The sequence below is a fragment of the Leguminivora glycinivorella genome, chromosome 14 (genome assembly GCF_023078275.1).
Source record: "Leguminivora glycinivorella isolate SPB_JAAS2020 chromosome 14, LegGlyc_1.1, whole genome shotgun sequence".
NCBI classification, from domain to species: Eukaryota; Metazoa; Arthropoda; class Insecta; order Lepidoptera; family Tortricidae; genus Leguminivora; species Leguminivora glycinivorella.
Genome location: NC_062984.1, coordinates 5,849,853 through 5,875,414, shown reverse-complemented (window position 1 = coordinate 5,875,414; position 25,562 = coordinate 5,849,853). Strand labels below are relative to the sequence as shown.

General features: G+C 39.3%; 2 protein-coding genes across 2 annotated transcripts in view; one reads left to right on the top strand and one right to left on the bottom strand.

The window, feature by feature from the left end:
• LOC125233412 (adenylosuccinate lyase) overlaps positions 1-24,808 on the top strand; it is a 63,392-nt gene extending 38,584 nt beyond the window's left edge. Inside the window, 3 exon segments of the mRNA XM_048139425.1 lie at positions 22,351-22,441; positions 22,444-22,645; positions 23,625-24,808. Of these exon segments, the coding sequence (XP_047995382.1) occupies positions 22,351-22,441; positions 22,444-22,645; positions 23,625-24,639 (1,308 nt within the window). The 3' untranslated portion in view covers positions 24,640-24,808.
• LOC125233415 (protein snakeskin) lies at positions 153-19,642 on the bottom strand. The gene is made up of 4 exons (XM_048139428.1): positions 19,488-19,642; positions 3,332-3,528; positions 1,912-2,041; positions 153-576 (listed from the first exon to the last, which is right to left on the bottom strand). The coding sequence occupies exons 1-4, from the start codon at positions 19,536-19,538 to the stop codon at positions 481-483; spliced, it is 474 nt and encodes a 157-aa protein (XP_047995385.1). The 5' UTR covers positions 19,539-19,642; the 3' UTR covers positions 153-480.
• Positions 24,809-25,562: the final 754 nt, after the last annotated feature.

Below are 25,562 nucleotides of genomic sequence, written 5' to 3'. Positions count from 1 at the left end.
GAATGCGAATGCAAATATTCGTAACATCCCTAGTTTTAATGTGTTATTGAATGTTTTAATAAACGTGTAATTAGGAAGTAGATCTGTGAAATTTAATTGACTCTTTGGGACTTTTTACTTATAGACATCTAAATTATAAATGAAATACAACATCGTTTTAAATTATATTTATTTCAAAATAGTTGCTAAATATAACTTAACTAGAAAATACACACAAAATATTGGTGGTATCTACAGTAGAATTATAAAAATCTTAAATGGGAAAATATTAAAATCCACGATTTCCGTCAAGAATAACACCATCGATATTATTTACTTAACAAAAAATGCACACTAATAGGTGGGAAAATATGAAACGTTTGGAGAGCTAAATCATATTTGCAAACAAATAAAAAAAAGAAAACTACCGATAAATATTTTCGACAGCTGAGCACTTAGACTATACTTTTATATTAGATAAGATATAGTTAAGACTATTGTTTACATCTCTTTCGTGAAATGTATGACGGAAAGCGCCGTGTCTAGAAGGTAGACCGCTCCTTGGATGACGCAGAGGGCACCAACTGCTAAACCCACCTGGAATGGCAGAAAACTTAGGTTAGACTGACTGACACATGGTAAACTGGCTTGTGTTATGGATACTGAATACTCAAATACTCAGTCAACATAGATTATTATCCCGGCATTCGCCACGGCTCATGGGACATTGGGGTTCGCTGTCACAACTAAACTCAATATTTGGCGAATCGAACTTTTACGAAAGCGAATGCCATGACCGTCTAAGTCGTCTTAAACCCGAAGGGTAACTATAACTAGGTCTTATTGAGATTTGTCCAGTTTCCTCACGATGTTTTCCTTCACCGAAAACCGTCTGGCAATGGTATCAAATTAATTTTTGCACATAAATTCCGAAAAACTCATTTGTTCAAGCCCAGTTCGAACCCGCGACCTCCGAATTGAAAGTTGCTCTTCACGCTATCGCTAGGTCACCAGCGCTTTTCAGACAATGGACAATGAATAAATGGGTAATAGTATAAAAACACTTGGTTCAATAGAATACACCCTGGACTTAGGAATTCTCGTGATAATCACAAATAAACGGTGTTGCCGATGGTGCTGACTAGGCCAAATAGGCCGTCAAACGAAATATGACCTTACCTTTAGGAGGGACAAGGGAGGTGTTAATCTGGGCCACGGGTTTATTGCCTTAATTGCTTTCGACGCCTTAAGTAGTTAGACGACCCATTTATTTGAACCTGTTGTTGTTTTCGTAGAGACTTGGTATTATACTTTCAAAGTAAGTTCATAGTATTATTTGATATTGTCTGTCTTGGACTTCCAAGTAAGGTGAACTTCCGAGCAAAGCGGCTCTATCGCAATGGCTCCGGTGTCACTAACGCAGCGACTTGGCTGGTTGGAATAGTTATATTGAATATGGATTCAAAATCGCGTGATGAAGATCGGTCGCACGTGTCACACGTGTGGCAACCTATTGTCACCTTTAAATTGGATAAGAAATTTCTTCGCTCTCTGGTGATTACCGTTGGTCAACCCGTCAATTGTGATTGTTGCAACTGGTTCCATGAGTCTCTAAAGATGTCAATTGACACGCGGTTACAATACAAACCAATATGAACCTCCGCGCATTAAGATTAAGATGGCCTTTTTTGTAGACGGAGTGGTAAAATGCGTTACGCATTCCCCCCGGCCTCTGGGAGTCATTGGGGGGACATGTGAGACTCTTGCAACCATCCTCTCCCAGGATGAAGTGCATTAAGCCACCACACGAAGTGTTGCCAGTAAGGCAATTGCAAGGGTAACAACCTGACAGGAGTTACACTTACGTGCGAATTTACGAATGCGCATCGTTCATGAAAGGCAGATTGGCCAGGCTTGATCTGATCCCATTACCTGTTTCTCAGCGAAGACGAACTGGTACTGGTGCTCTCCCTGGTACCCGCCCCAGTAGTGCAGCGCCACGGCACCCACGGCGATCCACAGGAATACGCCCACGAAGTTCATCACGATCTCAGAGAGGGCCCTGGAACATGCAAACGAAAGAATTAAGTCTCCTTCTTTAGTCTTGCTGTTCTCCTTTAAGAATCTCAAGAAACACTTAATTTTGGTCAATAGTTCTGTTCTACATGTCAACATTCAACACGGTTTCGGTTACCATTGCCCCAAGGTGGCCAAGGCGGTCCTTTAATCTCCGTCAAAATTATGTCAAAGTGTTCCGTATTATGTAGTCCATATCTCTAATTTGTCTTAATTCGTCACATGCCGAGAAACCAAAGGTAATAACAGGATGTTATTTGTACACAATGAGATTGTCTGAGATGCTTAAATGTTTGTCAACTTCATAGCGACAAATTCCTTTATCATCCGTAACACTCGTACGGATGATAAGTTGTTTGTTTAATCCATTAAATCCGCTATGTGTTCTGGAAAATATCCATTTGTGGAGAAAAAAAACCAAGATTGTGCAGTATCGATTAGAAACTTTCCTGTTGAAGTCTCATTACAAATCTGCAATGAGTTATGAAAATTCAGAATCTCTTGTTAACAGTATTCAAGTGTTTAATGGGACCAAAAAGCAAGATCAAATGGAGGGCGTTCTTCAAGAGCGTATACGTACACCCTTAGAAGATTCTCTTGCTCGAGTACATGAGACACTTATTAATATTAGCATCAATAAAGAACAATCTACACCACCGGAGGCTGAGAGCGTAAATGAAGTGTCCCCCAAAAATCGATTGTTTTGTGGACTGAATCTAATTTACAATGTTTTAATAAAATAAAACGTATACGGAGCAACAACACTACGTGATTAATTAACTTAGTTTCAATATTGCAAGCAGCATAATAAATACATATGAACACCCGATAATCCAATGAGACGATCTTCTGTCCGAAATTGTCAAGTCAACATACCTTTTCGAGCCCTTGTCGTTGAGGACCCACGAGCGACTTACTTCAACAAACTTAACCCCTAACGTTAATGACTTATGAGATGGCAATTCCTTCCCATGGACAAGAGGATTTGGGCGTCCGGGATTTTCTCCTCGTTGAGGTTCCATGTGACACCGACGACGCCGAGAAACCTATGATGGAAACAGACGAGTTTGCAGTATCAAGAGAACGTACCTCTTATGCTCTGTGGTACCGAAGAGAAACGGGACACACTGCACCAGCGTGTAAATAAAGTAGCCAACAATGACACCAGATACCACGATTTCGGCGTGTGGGATTTTCGCCTTGTTTAGGTTCCATGTGCCACCCACACCAAGAGACCTATGATTACAGACAAGTGTCCAGTATCAAGACAACGTACCTCTTGTGCTCTGTGGTACCGAAGAAGAATGTCACACATTGCACCAGCGTGTATATAAGGTAGCCGACAATGACGCCAGACGCTACGATTTCGGCGTCTGGATTCTTCTCCTCGTTGAGGTTCCATGTGCCGCCGACGCCGAGGAACTCTCCGTTGTAGCCCGTGCGGTAGAGGACCAGGATGATGATGTTCAGGACCTGGAAACATGGTTTAGTTGGTCAGTTGAGATGTCAAAACTGCTAAACAATAGATTTAGATACATACATACGTACATATAATCACGCCTGTATCCCATAAAGGGGTAGGTAGAGCACATGAACTACCAAGTTTCAGTGCCACTCTTGGCAAAAAGGGGTTGAAAGAAATCGAACTTGTGACATTTGCAGTGACAGGTTGCCAGCGTCTCGCCTACGCCACAATTTAACCCATAGATATTTGTACCCATAGATTTAGATTTAGATATTTTGTAGTTTCTTCTTTTTAACGCAAATATATTTTACAACAATTTTTAATTGAAGACAAATTTAATTTATTAACCTGCAGGACAGAAGTTCTGTGCACTAGGATTAGAGTTTGCATTATCCGACGGGTTTTTAATATTCGAATAATTCGGATAATACAATTTTTATTATTCGAATATTCGAATAATTCGGATAATTTCGGATAATTTATTAAATGGAACAAAATTAATGTTCCAGGTGCGTATAAGCGTGGAATTGATAACGGCTGAGATAGATGAGCGCCATAATGCGAAATTTACCTACATATTTTATTTATTTTTAGTGTAAATCAGCAAACTGTAGAAATTAAAACACACCTAGCTCTCTATATTTACTTCTATGACTAGAATCTTGCAATCAGATAGTGAGCTGTTGATATAAGACAGTAGTAGTGATTAGTTAGGTGTTAGGTATAAGGAGAAGTTTTTCTGACAACACCTTTACCTTGGAAATGGATGGTAGAGAGGATGGCTTGTGTAGAGTGGAACGTGAGACAACATCATTGGATATGATGATGGTTATAGGGCTATACAGCGTTATCATATTATCCGATCCGATATCGGATGTAGGAAAGAGGTCAAAGGCAAAAATCAAAGATGGCGCCTCGAATGATTTCGAGAATGTATAGGAGTCGGTCCTTCGCTCGATCGGATCGGATACTCATCTTAAATCTGCGGGGGCCGCTTCCGGATACACTTCGACCCATCGGGATCTTTTGTGCAATTACCCCTTCGATCCTAAGATCCTTCAGCTATTCAGAAGCTTCTCGACCATCTCCACGTATCGGATGATGAGGCTCATGGGTAGCTCTCTGATGTCCTTTGGTACTAGGTAGCATGCTCCAGAGTTCTTAATTCTTTGTCTGGCGATGGCGTGACATTCACACATTAGATGTCTGACGGTCTCTTTCTGGGGATGATTGTTGCTCACGTCCGCAGGTAGAATACCCTTAGTCACCCTGCACGTGTCCCCCGGGTGGTGCCAAACGAGCAACAGCACTTGGCCGCTGCACATTGTTCTCTCTCGAGGACCTCGCAGCGCTTCACAGGAATTCAAGGATCTACATATTTACATGCAATCAGGATGTTACCTAAAGCGATCGGCTCTTTTCAGAGTCACACCCTGACAAAAGACATCGGCCCTTCCATCCGAATATGTCAGCTAAACGTGGAAGGTATTAGTAAGGCTAAGTCAGACTATTTACAAAAACTACTGCATGAAATCAGAGCTGACGTTGTCACAGTCCAAGAGACCCACACTAAGGACGATCGGGACTTCGAATCTCGGGCAACCATTCAAGGTTTCACATTGATGAAGGCCATAAACCATCCTAAGTTCGGAATCGCTACCTACGTCAAAAACAGCCTGCAAGGTGCCAACCTTATCTACCACGCCGACCCTGGGAACTACAGCTTAATTGCAATTGAAGTCAACAATTTGCGCATAATAAACATCTACAAACCACCGAGTACATCTTGGAAAGACAATATCATCCCTACTTTCGAGCACCCCTGCATTTATACAGGCGATTTTAACAGCCACCACACTAACTGGCGATACAAAAACGATGACGCCAACGGTATTGCTCTTGCTCAGTGGGCTGAGGGCAATAACCTACATCTAGTGTTTGACGCCAAAGATAAAGGCTCCTTCTACTCAGCACGATGGAAAAAAGATTATAACCCGGACCTGACTTTTGTTACTCGGGACGGAAATGGTCAGCCCCTACCAACCACCAGAAACATCCTACTCGACTTTCCAAACAGCCAACACCGCCCCATACTCTCGGAAGTTGGTATCAAAATTCCTGTAGTCAACTCCATGCCACTCCCGAGATGGAACTTCAACAAGGCAGACTGGCATGCTTACAAGAACAAAATAGATTCCTCCATCCGCTTCATCCCTGCAACCGCTCATAACTACGAACGTTTCGTGGGCCTAATGCTAAAAACTGCCAAGTCTTATGTAAAGCGTGGTTATAGGAAGGAGTACATTCCCGGATGGAATAGAGATAGCGAACGCCTGTACGAGAATTTCACTGAGACGGGCGACTGTGATATCGGAGCCGAGCTACTTCAGTCACTAGATCATCACCGCAGGGAAAAATGGAAGGACACTGTCTCCAAATTAGACTTCAGACACTCTAGCAGGAAAGCCTGGCGGACATTAAATAAGCTCGCTGGAAAAGGTACACCGTCTACACCTCCTAGTTTAGAAATCCATCCTAACCAGATCGCCAACAGGATAGTGGAAACATCCAGAGCAAAAAGCTTAAAATCAGACTCTAGGATGATCCAAAACCAGTTTCGAGCTTTAAAACAAAACCTCACGTCGGACACAAGTCTAGCCGCTCCTTTTTCCAGAGAGGAAGTTTCGGAGGCAATTAAAAACCTGAATCCGGGAAAGGCGGCTGGTACGGACGGAGTATACAACGAATTCCTACTCAACCTAGGCCCAAATGCATGTCGATGGCTAGCTGCGTTCTTCTCGGACATATTGTCGACGAATTCCCTCCCAAAAGCATTTAAAAATACCAAAATTATAGCTCTCCTCAAACCGGGAAAACTTCCAAGTGACGCTTCGAGCTACCGACCCATAGCTCTCCTGAGCAGCTGCTACAAACTCCTAGAAAAGCTGCTGCTTAAGCGCATAGGACCGCTAATAGAAAAAGTATTACCACCCGAGCAGGCTGGTTTCAGGACGGGCAGAAACTGCACTGACCAGGTGCTTGCGCTTACGTCCCATATTGAGTCGGGCTTTCAGAAGGGACTTAAAACGGGCGTCGCATTCATTGACCTTACAGCCGCCTACGACACTGTCTGGCGGGAAGGGTTACTTTTTAAGCTTCTATCCGTGGTCCCGAACATGAAGATCATGAAACTCATCTCGAACATGCTAGCGCAGAGGCTTTTTACCGTCCACCTTGGCAACAAATCAAGCCGGCCACGAAAGTTAAACAACGGCCTTCCCCAGGGATCGGTGCTAGCTCCTGTCCTCTTTAATTTATACACCCATGATCTTCCCTCCACCACTGCTAGAAAGTTCATCTATGCGGACGACATAGCCCTGTCCACTCAAGCTAAAGACTTTGCTTCCCTCGAGTTGGTCCTGTCCGAGGACCTGGAGAGATTATCCTCCTTCTTCCGAATATGGCGTCTCACTCCTAGTCCCACAAAGACCGAGGTTGCTTGCTTCCATCTCCACAACAAGCTGGCAAAACATGAGTTAAATGTCCTGTGGCAGGGAAGAAGACTGTCACACAGCTTCTCTCCCAAGTACTTGGGAGTCACTATAGACCGGTCACTCACATTTAAAGAACACCTCACTAAACTTGGTAGAAAGCTGCAAACTCGGAACAACATAATCAATAAACTTGCTGGTACTACGTGGGGAGCTAGCGCGGACTGCCTACGAACTTCAGCTCTGGCCCTCGTATACTCCACTGCCGATTACTGCTCACCAGTGTGGCTGGAGAGTGCGCACACAGATCGAGTCGATGTGGAACTCAACAAATCGATGAGATGCATCTCGGGCACTATTCTTCCCACACCAACTCATTGGCTCCCGGTCTTAAGCAACATCGCACCCCCCCGACTGAGAAGGGAAGAGGCTCTTATCAGAGAAACCCACAAACTATTAGCCAGAGTGGATCTCCCCGGGCGCCAAGATTTCCTTAACCAAGGTTACCACCGACTCAAATCTCGTCACCCACCTTTTAAGCTGGCTAGGGCTCTAATAGAATCCAGTCCTAGTCTTAACGAAAAATGGGTTTCTGACTGGCAGTTAAAGACGGACGGTTCTGTGAGTAGCCTTGTCTCACCCGGTGCAAAATTGAAGGGGTTTAATCTCCCGCGTCATGAATGGTGCAAACTAAACAGAATGCGGACAGGGTTCGGCCGTACTGCCCATTTCAAACACCTTTGTGGCTGGATTGATTCGCCTAGATGTGACTGTGGCGCCGAATCGCAAACTGTTCAACACATAGTTCAGGAGTGCCCCCTCAGAGCCTACCCAGGAAGTCCCGACGACCTGATCTCACTTACTCCTGACGCAGCTCAATGGCTGAGAACCTTGGACATCAATTTGTGACATACTTTTCATGATATAAAATACTGTATACCTGTGAACCTATTTATGCCATACGATTAAATAAATTTGGGTTTGTCTAACTATATTCTTATGTACACAGGTAATTATTGCGCATTTCTCGGGCTCTCGCCTTGGAAGACAGTGGCATAATTGCCCATGCTGATACTACCACTGTAGTCACTAGTCATTTGCATTAAATGCCTACGCCCGTGCCAGATGCCATCTTGGACCGGATCAGATACTTAATATAAAAAGTTGAAAACTCTAAACGGCTCTAAACAAAAGCGTCCTGGTTAGGGTCTTCGAACAGGAATGAGCAAAGATATAGGTACTCGTTCAAAACAGAATAACCAAAAAAAGAGAAGACCAATTAGTCGAAGACACTTCCTATCCAGGTGTGGATCATTTTAGACCTTAGTTGCAGAGTGGCTGGTACCAAAGTACCAATTGAAGGGGAGAGGTGATAAATAAGTAAGTAAGTAAATTCTTTATTGTACCACCAACATAAAATATACAAGACATCAAATTTAAAAGAATGAAGAAGGAGGAGGTACAAATGCGAACTTATTTAAATATTCAAATCCAAAACGCCTCAAATTGCTCGGCAGCGATTTGATAGGTTTTACTTTCCAAGGTAATCAGTAGATCGACTAAGATTTCAAAGTATAAGTAGTAATTAGACCGATTTTTGTGTATGCGTGTAACTAAGGACTTAAAAGAAAAATACCTTATATTTCTTAGTGAAGTGGAGGGAATTGTGGCGTAAATTGCTATGGAACTGATAGCAGCTAAATTCGGAATGAGGCGCTAAATTTCAATTTCAAAAAAAAGGGACCAGGAAATCTAGGTATAAATCTCATTATTAAGTTCGGTTTTACAGATAACTTCACTTTATCTATTAGCAGTAATGATAGTAGGTTGGGGTAACGTTTTCATATTAAAAAACAATAATTGAACCTTTTTCTGTTTTTAAACCATCCAATTAATAGAATAGTTTGATTTTGAAAATAAATAGGTATTAACTTGTTAGCAATAAACATTATCCGTATTAAGAATTGATCGAAATTGGTTTCAGTGACGTCTAGCTATTAAATATATTACTTATAAATAAAAAATAACATTTATAGAAATTATCCGTTTATCCGGATAATTTCACTTGAATTATTCGAATATTTTCGGATAAAAATATTGGCGGATATTCGAATAATTCGGATATTCGAATATCCGGATTGCAAACCCTAACTAGGATAAATGGACGAATAGGAACGAAATGATGATTAAGAAATTGTTTTTTGTATAAGTTTTTTTTATTCTACTTTCTGTTCCTGTATAGGTAACTACAACAAAATGTTTGACTTCATTCCTGAGTCCTGACAAAGTAATAGTTATTTGTTATACAAGCGGGCAAAGTTGTATTTTAACACACGAGAAGTAAAATACATTTGCACCCGAGTGTGACACAAAACTTTGCAAGCTTTGCAAAATTTGACTTTATGCAAGATCAAATTACTTTACCCACTAGTGGATAAAATGCATTTTTACCCGCTGGTATTAAAGGACAAAACACGTGTTTCCGAGCTAGTGAGGGGAAAAAAAGTTCTTTTTGTTTCGTTGAACGTTGCCCATAACCCATAACTCATTATTATTTACTTATGTGTACCAAGCTGGAACAATATAGATACAGTAGCAATTTTATTACAGTGTACCTAACAGGTATCTTATCAGTCTTTATCTCGTTACTCATTTCCGGTGTGTCATCCCTAATCTGCGGTTCCGATCCCAGATAGGTTCACTGTATTGTGGAGAAAACACAACTAATTAGTGTACTAATTAGACTACAGAACAAACCTTTCATTTCTCTAGGATTACTGATTGCAACATTGATAATGATTGATCACTATTATTTGTTAACAACTGAATGTTGTTTCTATTAGCTTTTTATTTTATATTTTGGTCCCTGGGTAGACTATTTTCCAAGTTTATAACTTAAACTCCCTAATCTGTTTAAGCATATTGATGTGTAAAACATTATTCTTGTTACTCTGTTTAACCTTTGCAATGATAAAGAAGAGGTCTCTGTGAGTTGCATTACATAACTTATGTTATTGACAACAAAACTGGTCAAATAATGTAAAAACCGTGCTTGAATAATTTTCAAAATAATATAAATAAATAGTTTATGGAGCAATTTGGTTATGCCACAACACAAACCCTCTTTAGCTTTCCATGGAAGTCCCATGACTTAGTCAATCCTAATAAGATTTATTATTACGACGTGTATTTATTTACAACCTTTGGAAACAACCAGTATCATAAACATTTGACGCATGAGATCACTGACAGTTCCACCTGTATCGTACGCATTAGTCGATAATGATAAGATAAGGTAAGATAAGCTAGCCGGAATCAGTCGTACGCACAACCCCGCTTTGTTCGCCGGACGGATTCCACGAATGCTTTGCTTGAAGAGACATTCGTCAACATAGTCTACCGATTAATCACACAAAAATGGAATCTTCATTTTTACTACACCAACTGGTAAAAGCTCTCTAGCCTTGTTACTTCAAAAACGGATGAGAATGTGATAGTTGCATTTTATCTACAAAGTGCAAAGTAATTTCATACAATTTTAACTTGATGCAGCTGGCTAGAATTGACGTTTAAGTGATGATTTTAATAAAGTGTTATACCTAAATAAATAGCTGGATTTGATTTAGTTTCATATTTTCCTCTTGTTTGTAGGCCTACGTGCCTTGAAACCATCGCAACGCTCAAGATTTCAATCACATTGTGAACCACTCGATACGCTCACTATTCAAAAATTTAATTTTTCACTTGCTCGACTATCAAATTGGCACGGGCGGTTAAACAACAACTTTGCCCCCTTGTAGAATAGATAACTATATTGTGTGTTAACACTTGATTTTCTATTAGCTACCGTTCTCGCAAAAATCACGACTTCATATCCAATCGCGGCATATGCAAGTCAACGTCCATATTGTTTGAAGCGGGCATCCGGGCGGCAATTATGTACATACTCTGCTTATTACGATCACGGTTAATTGTCAGCTGTCGGCAGCGGTAACAGAGAGATTTTATGATTCTGACACTAGAGTGATTCGTAATGTGTAAATAAAAAGTTACGGTACATCCGGCAGTTATACTTGTTATTAATTTTATTGATTTTGATGGTGTGAATCGTGTCATGAACTGATATACATACCTACAGTCATATATACATACGAAAGACATTAAAATTTTTACTTGAATTCGGAGTACCACACAGCCAAAAAAGAGTAAAAAACGTTTTTCTTTATTGGGTTCTCTTTTTGGTTGATTCTCTACTAGCCAATTGGCCGTGACATTGTGTTTTGTTTTAAGATTTCGACTTGATGTTTATTCCTAACACTTCAGGCCGACCAATATTATTCGAACCCCATAATCTTTAACAAATATTCGTAAACAGAGACCACAATTATTCTGGTTCATTTCGAAGTTGGGATGCTCTATGAATAAAATTGTCGGACATTCCAAGGTTCTTCAGTCCGGACGCGAGGAAATTCGTCACAGATTCAGTTTGTTTTGAGACGAATCGGTGATCTTAGGAGGAAAACAGTCTTACACTTTCCTTACAAATGTTCAGAATACGTTTTTGTTTTTATGTCGATTATGCAAAAGAATTGTCGCGAGTTGTTTACACTGAAGCAGGTTCGGGTTCATTGATAAATTCGCCATTTACTTTTGCAGCCTACAAAACAGTAAGCACTATTCGCTTAGTATCATTGCATATAAGCTGCTTTGGAGGGGGACAGTACACCTATGTAATATAAATTCCAGCTTGATACCTCCAAGCGTTCCTGAGAAAGAGGGTCTAGACAGACAGACGGACGGACGGGCGGTCAACAAAGTGATTCTACAATAAGTTCCGTTTTACCTTTCGAGGTACCTTAAAAAAACAATAAAACCGGCCAAGTACGTGTCGGGCCACGCGCAGTGTAGGGTTCGGTTTTTTCACGTTTTTTTTCATATTTTTTTAAACTTATGGTAGTTATGGTTCAAAAGTTAGAGGGGGCCGGAACACATTTTTTTTTTAATTTTGGAGCGATTATTTCTGAAAATATTAACGATATCAAAAAATGATTTCCGTAACCCCCTATTCATTATTAAATACCTATCCAACAATATATCACGCGTTACGTTTGAAATGAAAAAAAAAAAAACTCCCCTCTGTACGTGTAGTGTGTACTTTTTATTTTACCACTTTGTCGACGTGATTCATATAGATATGGTACCAAATTTCAGCTTTCTTGTGCTAACGGTCACTGAGATTATCCGCGGACGGACGGGCGGACGGACGGACGGGCGGACGAACGGACAGACATGGCGAAACTATAATGGTTCCTAAGGGTTGACTACGGAACCCTAAAGATGGTCTAAAGGCATTTCCTAAGTTCAGTGATGAAACCTTATAATACGGGATTTAGAAACAGGGCAGATTACATATACATTAACCTCAATCTCAAATGTGCTATCCGGCCTAATAGGGAAATATGACAATAATTAACATAAGGGTACGGGCCGTAAGTTAACTTATGACCTGCCCCGAGTGAGTAATCGAGTCAGTTAATTGTAGCGTCCTGCTCGATTCTTTACTGGAGCTCGATTCAGATTTGAAATTTGATCCGGTGTTGATCTTGTTTTGATACGACCGACTAATTAACCAAAAAAAGATTTAAAAAAAAACACTATTTTGCTTTTTGGTCCTTTTAATTCTTATTTATCGTCGTTCTATATCGGCGACAGATCCTAATAAATAGCCATGCTGGGCATGCAACACTAGTTTACCCATAAACAGTAGTGTTTTAAGTATTCCTATAGAAGATAGTTTTAGCAGCCCGATCAGTCGACCTAGCCGAATGACAATCGTGACGCCGATCGAAACGCAGTCTGACTGTCGCACCAATACGCAAGAAGAGTGATAGAGATAGATAGCTACGAAAACGATATTATCGTGAGTGTTAGTGCATTTCGCCACGTACCCAGCTATACTACTAATTTACCAAAATCCTGACAGTCTCACGCATTTCACGTCTTCTCTTTCCTCAAAGACTACCATATAGCGGATCTGTCCATATTCCGTTTCAAGACGTTTTACTTTACGGCCTTCCAAGCCGGCATGCAAATCTGCGCACAATGGAGTCCCCCGGCGCAGCGGCGCGCGCGCATGCGCCTTGGCAGATTTACCTTGATGGGACGTGACTTCGCTTGTAACAGATGCTTTATTTACTGTTTAATTGTGTTTGTTACATTTCGTACTTAATTCGAAGAATGAAATACTTAGATAGATAGATAGATATACGTTTATTTGTTTGTCACAATACACACAGAATACACAAAAGAAATAAGTTACAAAAAAGAATTAGAATACATAATAAGCAAATTGGAAAACAGGAAATTACACAGATTTTTACCATAGCGTACTATGATACTGTGCGCGTCGCAACAAGACAAAAGGGTTACGGCTCAGTATTACGCTACGCCCTGAGGCAGCAGCACTGATATTCTGCCGGAACCGGATCAGATCACGATAACACATAATTGATTGAATAAGAAATACTTATTGTAAAGAGATGAAATTATATACCTAAAATATCTATAAATAATTGCCTATGAAACGAGTGAGATGAATGCTATGATGAAAAGAAATGTGTGTTTGATCTGTTAGATCGATAGATAGTAAAATAATTGCTACAGCTAGAGCTAAACCTGAAGCTAAATCCGGTAATCTGCAACCAGGTAGCCATAAGGGATACCCAAACTTTGTTTTTCTAAAAGATATTTTTTAAAATATACTATATAAAATATACTTAAGCTTTTCCGAGCTAGCCCGATAATAGTTATTTGTTATACAAGGGGGCAAAGTTGTATTTTAACGCCGAGTGTGGAATTGAAAAACGAGCAAGTGAAAGGATTCTATAGTTGAACCACGAGCGAAGCGAGTGGTTCGAGAATAGAATCCTGAATTTGCGAGTTTTTTAACACACGAGAAGTAAAATACATTTGCACCCGAGTGTAACACAAAACTTTTCCCCTTACTATAGCGAGGAAACTACAACGCAAAAAATGCGTTTATCACTGCTTCCAGTAGTTCCACAGGTGGTAAATCATCTTTATTACTAGATTCACCTACTTTTATCAATTTTAAAGCAGTTAATTTGTCTTTATTCAAGGTCAAATTACTTTACCCACTAGTGGATAAAATGCGTTTTTACCCGCTGGTATTAAAGGACAAAACACGTGTTTCCGAGCTAGTGAGGGGAAAAATTCATTACATCAGTTTTAAGGGCAAATGATTTTGTAAATCTTCATTAGGTACGTACGTAGACTTAAATAAGAAATAAACTTCTTTCCCCATCTCTTTAGGGTTCCGTACCAAGAAGGTACAAAAGTAACCCTTATGGTGCCGCTCTGTCCGTCTGTCTGTCACATTACTAAATATCTCGAGAACTACTTATGTTATCGCTTTGAAATTTGGAATATTTATGAATATCGTGAACCTCTACAAATTGAAAGTATTTTTTTAAATTTATTAACATTAACTATAGATAATGGTTAAAATGAAAGGGGCAAACTGTAAATGTCAAGTTACTAGGTCAAGTCGGGTATCGTTAGAAAGGGCTCAAACTGTACATATCCAAACTATTTTTTATAATTTTTTTGCTGTGGAAAAAAAACGTTTTTTTAAGGAAAATGTAAAAAAAATACCGTTTTTTTAAATATTCATAATATTAGCGTTGTAAAATCGCCGTCAATAGAAATTGTCAACAATGTAAACAAGCTATTATATAAAATATCAATATTTTAGCACAATTTTATTATTTTAAAGGTTGAGGATCATAATAACACATGGATTTAGCCAGTATCTGATGACTTAGAATGGAAATTAAAGACATTTTGACTACAAGGTTTGTTTACATTGTTCACAAATTCTATTGACTAGCGGAAATCCTTAGCTACTCGTATTGATAACCGAGTACTAGCTTTACTACTGAGTTAGTCACCAGTTATTCAGTAGTAACTAGTGAGTAACACTGATAACTGTGTTTGTTCTTGCTTGCAACACTGTTCTTAAAAGGAGCTCTTAGATCATACGTTTCAGGCACAGTCAGCTATTGGGAAACTCGGTAGTGAGTGCGTACTAATATGTTATTAGTAATAACATAAGGTACCTATACCCAGTTAGTCATTTTTTTGTGGGGGCTGATATTTTTTTCATTCCAACCCCAACGTGTGATATACTGTTGGATAGGTATTTAAAAATGAATAAGGGTTTACTAAGATCGTTTTTAGATAATATTAATATTTTCGGAAATAATCGCTCCTAAAGGAAAAAAAAGTGCGTCCCCCCCCCTCTAACTTTTGAACCATATGTTTAAAAAATATGACAAAAATCACAAAAGTAGAACTTTATAAATACTTTATAGGAAAATTATTTTTTTGAGAAAAATACGGAAAACTACGGAACCCTACACTGAGCGTGGCCCGACACGCTCTTGGCCGGTTTTTTTTTCAAGTTGTCCACCCCACTTTTTTTGTAACATGGGTATTTTTTACGCGATTCATACTCAGAATGGCGAGGTCTTTCGATCCTGATAAAATAAAGAAATTGTCCCAAGATTTCCAAAGATTTCTCAAACGGAATGGAAGCATTCCGTTACCGCCATACAAAATGTATGAAAAAATGGTAACGGAATTGAAACACCTTGGGACACTTTTTTTCTCTTATTAGGATTAAAAGAGCTCGTGATTCTGAGTGGAAACCATATAAAAATTTCCAAATCCAAAAAAAAGGGGAGTGGACAACTTTGAAAATAAATGGCCCAGTTGCGCCTAGCAGTTGGTCAAAAACAAAACTCTTCTAGTACGATAATTTCTTCATTATCTACGGATAACAGTTTCCAGCAAACTAAAGATCGTGGTGCTAACGATTTATCCAAGTTCCTTTTTAAGACCTAGAAGAAATTAGACATTACTAGTCCCTTTTTGGCTCTAAGAAGACATAACCTAAGCCTTTTCATATGAACTCTTGGTGATTCAGTATAATTATTATGTATATGGGCGCGGGAGACCCTAAGTTACAAATTAGCCAAGATATGAATAATTTTTGGCTGTAGTAAAGACTAGTATGGTAATTTATATTAATAAGGTATTTTTATTTGTTTATTTATTTAATGAAAAAGTAACACAGCATTACAGTTTACACCAAGGCACTGTGAAACTACAAAATACAAAACAAGACACAAACGATAAATAATACAAATTAAACATTAGATTTGGGCGACGACGTAACAGCGTGGCTCCGTTGCGTCGTCTGACTCGGTGTAGGATTTAATAAGGCGCTGTACTCTCTCTCCAGTCTCCATACATTTTCTGTATTGTTTTCGATTGTGTAACGTATTTTGAACTTTGAAATTTGCACTCAGTGTTGTTAACACAGAACTTAATTTAGATAGAAGAAACAAATTCATATATTTGTATAGGGGCCGAGCGTGTCAAATTTTGTACTGAAGTTGATTCTTGCCTGTAATTTTAAATATGTCTCAGGCTCTTGATTGTTCATAATTTTTGTGTTGTTGCAATTGAATATCGTGTAACGAGGCATTTTTTATGTTTTGGTTGACTTCAACTTACAAAAATTGACGCCCGAAAGCTGCAAGCTGCGAGTAAAGACGGACAACTCAGTGGATTTCACTGAGTTCATTTGACACGCTAAGTAGATACGTTTACTTGATCTATGGTATATATGACATCTGTGGTTGTTAACTTTCAGCGTCAACTTCTTTCGCATATGCATTTTCTTTTTTCTATAAAGTGACCTGGGTGGCTAGCCGAATGGCACAATCGCTCACGAAACGCTCACGAAACGAAGCGCTAGTAGATATCTATCTCTATCGCGCTTGCGTATTGGCGCGACAGAGCCAGCGGCGTATCGCTTTCGTTTGGCGTCGGAGAAATGCCATTCGGCTACGGGGCCTGACCTAAATAATATAATTGTGCGATCTAGTGGGTGGTGTGCATAGAGCAAGGTGTAAATAAGTCATAGTGATTGTGTATCAACTGGGTGAGGCTTATCGCGGTGATACGGAACGGGGCCGCATACCTGCCGGCCTAACCAAAGTGACGTCGTGCGTCGTTGACGCTACGTGGCGTTCGAAACGCAGTCTGACTCTGTCGCACCAATGAAGAACGATAGGGAGCTAGCTACGATACGCTTATGAAGCGTAAGTGATTGTGACGTTGGCTACCCAGCCAACTGTCGCCGGTGCGTTGAAACAATCACATTCACATGAGCTTTGTCGTTTTATAGGTATGTACATATAGCAATATGTAGTTAAGTTTCGATGTGACTTAAACTTTATGTCATGATTTGTCGGAACGCAAATGATCAGTAGGCCTAGCACATGATTGCCGAGAGAGTATGTCGCCGCGAGACAGATCACACGTCTTGTTCTAACTGTATTAATGACATAAGGACGGGTAGTCTATCTCGCGGTGACATACTCCCGCGGCAATCATGTGCTAACCCTGCTGGGACCCATTTCTCGAAGCTAATACGTGTTACAATTTACAAGCGGTAGTCAATGTTTAATATGACATGTTGGAAAGAGACTTCCGCTTGTGTCTTGTAACTTTCAGTTTTGAGAAATGGGCCACTGAGCATGCGTATAGTTTCTCATTCACTTTAATAGGTAGGTACCTATAAGTATACCTACTTAACTAATTCAACCACTGCTGGTAATTGGCTGGTCTAACTCAATTTAGTTTTAGTAAGTTACAAAAAAAAATAACAACAATATGTTTATACTATAATAACGTACGAAACTTTAGCGTTCTGTTATGTCGTTAATTTTTTTTAATAACCACTGTTAGAATAACTTCGATTAACGATTTCATTCTAGTGCTACTTTTCCTGTTAACATCGCTTAGAAACTTCATTCATTTATATTTATTTTGATTGGACACGCAACAAGAGGGTTTGTCCACAACACGCAACGGCAACGCGGTGCACACCTACAGACTTACACCCTTATCTAAGTTCGAATAAGGCCAATTACAGAGAAAGTTCACTATAACCACGATACCTACAATATTAAATTTAAAAAAAAAACCGACATAGTGATCTTCATCAAAATGGCTAAGAATGCACCCGAATAATTCACCTTTCAAACAAAAAAAAAACTAAACTACGATGCCGCAGACAGATACATCAAGTTTATAACACCCCGTCGTTTTTGCGTCGGGGGTTAAAAACCAACATTGACTGAATAAAGGCACTACCTAAAGGCAGCTATTTTTATAAGCCCATCCATTAAAATCAAATATAATCATAATACTTTTATTTGCTTAATGAGATGATTGGCCTTGATTATTGACCCCATATGGACACTAACTATCGAACAAGATACCTACTGCGAACTGTCTTCGTTTCAGTTTAGACAGATTTTCATGTGTTCTTGGCTGTTCTCCTTAAATAGGTATTCCGTAGCCGATATTGATGATTTTTGCGTGTTTAATCTATTCAGTTTTGAATCAGTTCTCAGCCCTCATACCTCTCAACATCATAGCGCCATAAGGGCAATGGCATTTATTCACCACATACTCAAGGTATCGCCGTGTTTTAAAGGTAAGGTTAAAGATTTTGTGACACAGATATTGTTATCTTTTGTTTGCTAACGTGCGTTGGTGACGCCATCTCTACTCGAAGTTTGTCAATGAACATGCTCTTAATCCTCTGTAATTTACACTTCAATAAATTACAAATTATAAATACTCATTAATTGTATTTATTAGACGTCTAATTTATAATACTATAGACCACTTGTTGGTACACATTTAAGCATGGTATGGTTGGTATGGTATATTTACTTTACTTTTTTATGGTAGGTAGGTAGTAGGTAGGTACCTATTTACCTCTGATCTAGATCCACAACTTGTTGCAAAAGCTTAGAGTTGCCTAATATGTCCTTTCAAATGATGGCTATAAAACAGTATGACTAAGAAAACGATTTCGGTTACTCCCTATTTCAATAACTATGAATATGAGTATACCTCTAATATCCAAAATGGCATTAGAATGAGTAACATTATCTTTGTATTCTATATGGCTACCCTATTTACAGACAACAGGTATGACTCACAGGTGTATTACTCATAAATTCCCTGTGGTAATGACCATGCTATTATGGTTTTGTCTCAAGAGAATTCATTAAGATTAATAATTATAAGTGACCATGCACATCCTATTGTAGCCGTTCAAAATGAAGACGTACCTAAATTAACAAAAAATGTCTTTGAGTTGGACCAAGAACTCTGCAGCGATTTTGATGGCACGACTGTACCAGAAAACATTTATAAAAAGTTTGACGTTCAAAATAGTACTTGACTTTCACAGTCTAGGCTATCAAAATCGTTACAGTTATCTTGGTTCAACTCTACCTTTATGGCTTTTGCAATGATTCGCTTTCATTTTTAAACATTTGGAACAAGAAAACCAAAAAGCTACTTACAATTTTGAACACTTTCACTGTGATCGTCGCTATCGTCTGCACCGAAACCATTTTTGCACTTTTTTGTCACTTTTTTGGCAAAAAAACAAGATTCACTTCGTGTGTCGTTTGCGTTCGGTTCTTCACTGGATTGTTTTTGCTTATCAGTGGTCACAGTTTTATCATTTAGTTCGCTAAGTAATCTTATCTCTTTCAGTGAATTACTGGGGCAACCTGTAGGTTGGCTTTTCACAAATATGTTCTTAAAGATATGGATAGTAGAGGTCATTATGCGATAGCTTTGTTTTTACTTATTAAACTGAAAACGTTATCTATTTAATGTTGCCATTGTAAAATAGTTTCGTGTTTTCACCTGAAATGAGTCCTGAGTTGCGCTCGAAAGCTTTACTTTTTTAAGGAGTGATGAAAAGTTGGAAGATGTAGGAACATTATTTTTCTTCTAAATCTTGAAGCAGTCTAACTGGACCCACGTTCCTTTTTCATTTTTGTCTTTCCTGTTTTATATTTAGTATTAAAAATAGACGCAATCCAAAAACAGATACCGCAAAGCTAATACTTATAAATCTTATAATTATAAACATTGGTTTTCTTATAAACCAGCTCTTCCTGTATAACTTAAATGGTGTAACCGCAAGTCGTGGTATCACGTGCAGCAGTTACAGCACCAATCAAGCTTTTAATATATGTAGAAGTCTCATAAACTAAACTTATTTTAAAAGTTATGGGAAGAATATAAATTATGATGATGGTAGGTTAACCAAAGTGGTGGACTCTAGTCCTAGGTCACCACTTGTTTTGCACATACTTTGCACATTCTAGTAATATTTAAAAAAATGATAATCCGTACATTTTCATAGTAAGTTAGTAACTTCCAAAATGCCATTTTCAAACTTATTGTCTTCAAAAGGGATCACGATGTCAATTTCATGCATTATGGAGATGATGAAATGTCAAAATCTCCATTTGGCAACGGCCCTTGCGCATTGTTTTAAACGCATGCGCAAAACGGCGTAAGTGACCTGTCATTGTAAAGAAGATACGTCCTTTTTTGTTCACTGGGCACTTTTGTCACGAGGAAGTTGCATTTATTTTGTCGTTGAAGGGAAAGCGAAGGTAATTTAAAACGGTATACCGAGGTAACCTTCACATACTCGTATCTTGTCTAACTAGTAGTTATAAATTCATTTTTATATTGTAGGGTGTTAAGGTTGATATTTATAATACTTAGAATAAATATGGTAGTCCTTTATGAAAATTAAATTATGCCCTTGAGCTTAGCAACTATGGGACCTTATTTTATTATGAATAGAAGATTAACCATACAAATTAGGTAGTGTCAACTGCGCACGTTCATAGCTTTTATCTTTTCATGACTAATTGTAAATATAATTTATTTGGCGTGTTTATTGTTTGTATCGTGACTTTCGTGTCAAGCTGTAGAGGCGGCGTTGACATTTGAAATTAATAATTGGAGTGTAATTTATTGTTTTTAATTAGTTGCTATCATGACAGTTTTCTGTTTTAGCACATAGCTTCCGTGGATTTCCATTATTTTTAGGGTTCCGTAGTCAACTAGGAACCCTTATAGTTTCGCCGGCTCAGTAACCGTTAGCACTAGAAAGCTGAAATTTGGTACCAATATGTATATCAATCACGCCGACAAAGTGGTAAAATAAAAAAATCACAAAAGTAGAACTTTATAAAGACGTTCTAGGAAAATTGTTTTGAACTTGATAGGTACAGTAGTTTTTGAGAAAAACACGGAAAACTACGGAACCCTACACTGAGCGTGGCCCGACACGCTCTTGGCCGGTTTTTTTTATTAATAAATTGTATAATGACGTATTAATAAGTATACATTTATACAAACGTAATTATCTCCTATCAGCGTTGGTTTCTCTAAGTAATAATTTTCAATGATTAACAATACTAATCCACCGGGCATTAAGCGTAACTAAATACCACTGTGCGGTAGGAATAGGAATATGTTATAAACAGTTGAACTAGTTAAGTAGGTAGTTATTTATTTATAATTGTCAAGCAGAATCCGCAGAATACATTAAATCACCAAACACTATTTATTCATGGTCAGGCAAAATCCGTCGAAAGAAAACATACCTACCATACGTTTTTTTACGGATGTAGTGTATTCTGTGAAAAAATAGCGATTAATACCATTAATTACTCAAAGATTAATACATAAATTATCATATGTATACCAAATGAACAATAAGGCCGTTTGACCATCACTACGAGTAAACCTTAGTTATATTATGAATTATATTAGACTAGCTTTTGTCCGCAGCTTCGCCCGAGAAAAAAGTAGCCTATGTCACTCTTCATCCCTTCAACTATCTCCACTTAAAAAATCACGTCAATTCATCGCCCCGTTTTGCCGTGAAAGACGGACAAACAAACAGACACACACACTTTCCCTTTTATAATATTGTATTAGTATGGATTATATTAGACTACCTTTTGCCCGCGGCTCAAAAGAGACAAAAAGTAGCCTATGACAATCTCCATCCCTTCAACTATCTCCACTTAAAAAAATCACGTCAATTCGTCGCTCCGTTTTGCCGTGACAGACGGACAAAAAAACAGACACACACTTTCCCATTTATAATGTAAGTAATATGGATAGAGTTTGACCAAGCTTTTGATAGATATAGCCGGGTACTCACTAGCTGTAACTGTAACCGAACAGATACAGTAACGAGGTTCTAGTGTGTACGCATTTTACACTTCAGGCTCGCGACGTCGCTGTAACTGTAACCGAACAGATACAGTAACCAGGTTCTAGTGTGTCCTATCAATACATCTCTTTTGATTGCCTTTTAAATCAATGTATTTTTCATTCCAGGAGCTAGGCCTCGACATCACCGACGAGCAGATCGCGGAGCTGGAGTCCGCCATCCATGACATCGACTTCGCAGCAGCGGCAGAACATGAGAAAAAGTCCGTCATGACGTCATGGCTCATGTCCATACTTTAGCCGAACGCTGCCCCCACGCGGCTCCCATCATACATCTCGGGGCTACGTCGTGCTATGTTGGAGATAACACGGACTTGATCACTTTGAAGCATGGATTGGATCTGCTGCTGCCGAGGCTCGCGGCTGTCATTAGTCGGCTGGCGCAGTTTGCTGTTGAATACAAGTAAGTTACAAGTACTGTCTTAGCTTGTTCTTCTGATCTGAACGCTGTTTCTACTGCTGAAGTCCTCTATCCATGACATGTCTCAGTCCGACATGATGACTCTAATTCTGGTGAATACAAGTAAGTTTTAATTATCTTATGTTTTATTATTTTCTTATTTATTTGAATTGTTAAAACATAATATAGTGTCTTAATCTAGTACAGCTTCCTGAAAAACTGTATAAACAGTTTTTCTTACTCGTATCTAACTTGGAGCCAGTTCGTTCAACTGTCTCTGAACGTGAAAAGTTTAATGAAACAAGCTGGATTGGAGCATTCAGATCGTGCTACTTTGAAACCTGTACCGAGATACGATGTAAAAAATCTTTGATCTTTATTTTAGTGTTGCATTCAGACTACATCTTTGCTGCTTACTTACCTAAGGCGTTCGATTAAACTTTGATACGTATTCCAAAAAAATACACGGGAAATTTCCTCTCATTGGGTGATTTTATTTGACCCTTGATTCAGTCAACTAATAATTATAAAGAAGTAGCCTGGCCGTGTATAAAATAATACTTAGAAATCATTTTGTTCAATGTGCGTGGGATCAGTGGGATGCTGATTTAATTGCCTCCTGCATGATTCAACTATTGTAGATAGATGAATGAAACAAATACACCCAAGCATTTATGCAAATTATTAAGTGACTATGCTAACTATGTGAAACTTTACTGTAGGCACTAGGTACCATGTATTATATACATATACTCGTAGTAAAGTGTTGCGAATCTTGTTTTATAATCTTCAAACTATTACTTTGGTGTTCCAATCAACTTCTAATATATGGAGTTAGATTTAGCTAGATGGCCTGCTGTGATCAGCAGGCCATCTAGCTAAATACATAGGTACAGGTAAGACAATCAGTCACTGTTGATTATTCAGAGGAATCTCATTCAGAGGAGTGTCATTGCTAATCAAACTATGTTATACGTTCCAGATCGCTGCCAATCCTGGGCTTCACGCACCTGCAGCCCGCGCAGCTGACGACCGTCGGTAAGCGTGCCTCTCTCTGGCTCAGCGACCTCATCATGGACGAACGCGCCCTCTCCCGCGCGAAAGACGACCTTCGCTTCCGCGGCGTCAAGGGCACCACCGGCACCCAAGCATCCTTCATGCAACTCTTCAAGGGTGACAGCGCTAAAGTCCGCGCTCTCGACAAGAGAGTAGCCGAACTCGCTGGCTTCGACAAACGCTACTTAGTCACTGGACAAACATACTCCAGAAAAGTTGATTTAGAGGTCGTTGCAGCCCTATCTGGTCTGGGAGCGACTGTGCATAAAATGTGCTCAGATATCCGTCTGCTTGCTTCCCGTAAGGAAGTTGAGGAGCCGTTTGAAGCGTCTCAGATTGGATCTAGTGCTATGCCTTATAAGAGGAATCCTATGCGTTCGGAGCGCTGCTGCGCGCTTGCTCGCCATCTGATTACTCTGCACGCTAATGCAGCTAATACCCACGCGGTTCAATGGCTTGAGCGTACTCTGGATGACTCTGCCAATCGTCGCATAACGCTCGCTGAGGCTTTCCTAACCGCTGATGCGACTTTACTGACTCTACTTAACATCTGCCAAGGATTAGTGGTGTACCCCAAAGTGATCGCGCGTCACATTGCACAAGAACTGCCTTTTATGGCCACAGAGAACATTATCATGGCTATGGTCCAAGCTGGAGGAGATCGTCAAGTTTGCCACGAGAAGATCAGGGTTCTGTCTCACGAAGCCGGAGCTCAAGTGAAGCAACATGGCAAAGACAATGATCTTATTGACCGCGTGAAGAAGGACGCGTACTTCGCACCTGTCATCTCTCAGTTGGACAAGATTCTGGATGCGTCCACCTTTATCGGAAGGGCTCCGGAACAGGTGACCGAGTTCATCGAAGAGGAGGTTGAACCTGTTGTCTCGAAGTATGCTTGCGTATTGAAAGAGGTTGAGAAACCAGTTACTCTGAATATTTAAATTCTTCTCTGTAACCTGATCTTCAGACTATTATTATCCTCTTTACAGGAGGGGACCATTTTGTTTTGTATTTACTGGATGCATTTGCCGTGTAGCAGTTTTTTATATAATCGTTTTGTGTTGTTAAAAGAAAATGCTTTATTATTGAATAAAAATGTATTTACAATCATACAGCGTATCCGTTCTATAATACAATATACGAGATTTATACAAAAATGACTTCACTATTTTACATAACAAAAGGTGTCATATAAACTAGATAATGGTAACCTTACAATTTAGGTAACTACGGAAAACATAAATTAAATAAAAAATACAAGTGTGCGCTATGAGTCGCAAAATAAAAGTCGTGATTACAAATTAACATTGAACACAAGTTTGGAAACACAAAAAGTGGTAACTAACGGTTGCTAAGCAAGCAAGAAGCAAGAAAGCATTCTGAAGCACATAAGTAAGTAATAAATAACTACAACGTAACATTAACAAAATAAAACAAATAAATAAGTTTCTAAGATTAATTTGAGAGAGACATCAACATCAACTATCCCTGATACATTTCGTGATCACATTTTATCACAATTTCGATGGCACGAATTAATAAGATAATAGAATTTACAGAGCGTTGGTGAGTAGCGTGTCGCCCTGGCAGGCGGGACCCTGGCTCGGCCAGTTGCAAGCTCCCAGCTTAGGGTCGAAGCTCAACTGAACAGGGCAATTGAACACGTGGAGGGTGAATCTCTGTTTGGTACAATCCCACCTGCAGGCGTAGAACTTGTTACATTGCTTGGGATGTCTAAAGAGACCAGCTCTCTGACAGTCGACGGACCCTTGCAAAGTTTCGTCTCTGCTCCTCCATCCACCGGGCCCATAGCGGTCAAACGATTGAGATTCAATGGATCCAGCTTCTGATCCTGATACTATGG

What these genes read in the sequence shown, in the direction of transcription:
- LOC125233415 (XM_048139428.1), bottom strand. Translation starts at nt 19,538, where the DNA reads ATGGTTTCGGTGCAGACGATAGCGACGATCACAGTGAAAGTGTTCAAA. An exon ending in GGTACCACAGAGCACAAGAG is followed by an intron (nt 2,042 to 3,331) that starts GTACGTTGTCTT and finishes TGCATGTTCCAG; the next exon opens with GGCCCTCTCTGAGATCGTGA. An exon ending in TCGTCTTCGCTGAGAAACAG is followed by an intron (nt 577 to 1,911) that starts GTAATGGGATCA and finishes CTGCCATTCCAG; the next exon opens with GTGGGTTTAGCAGTTGGTGC.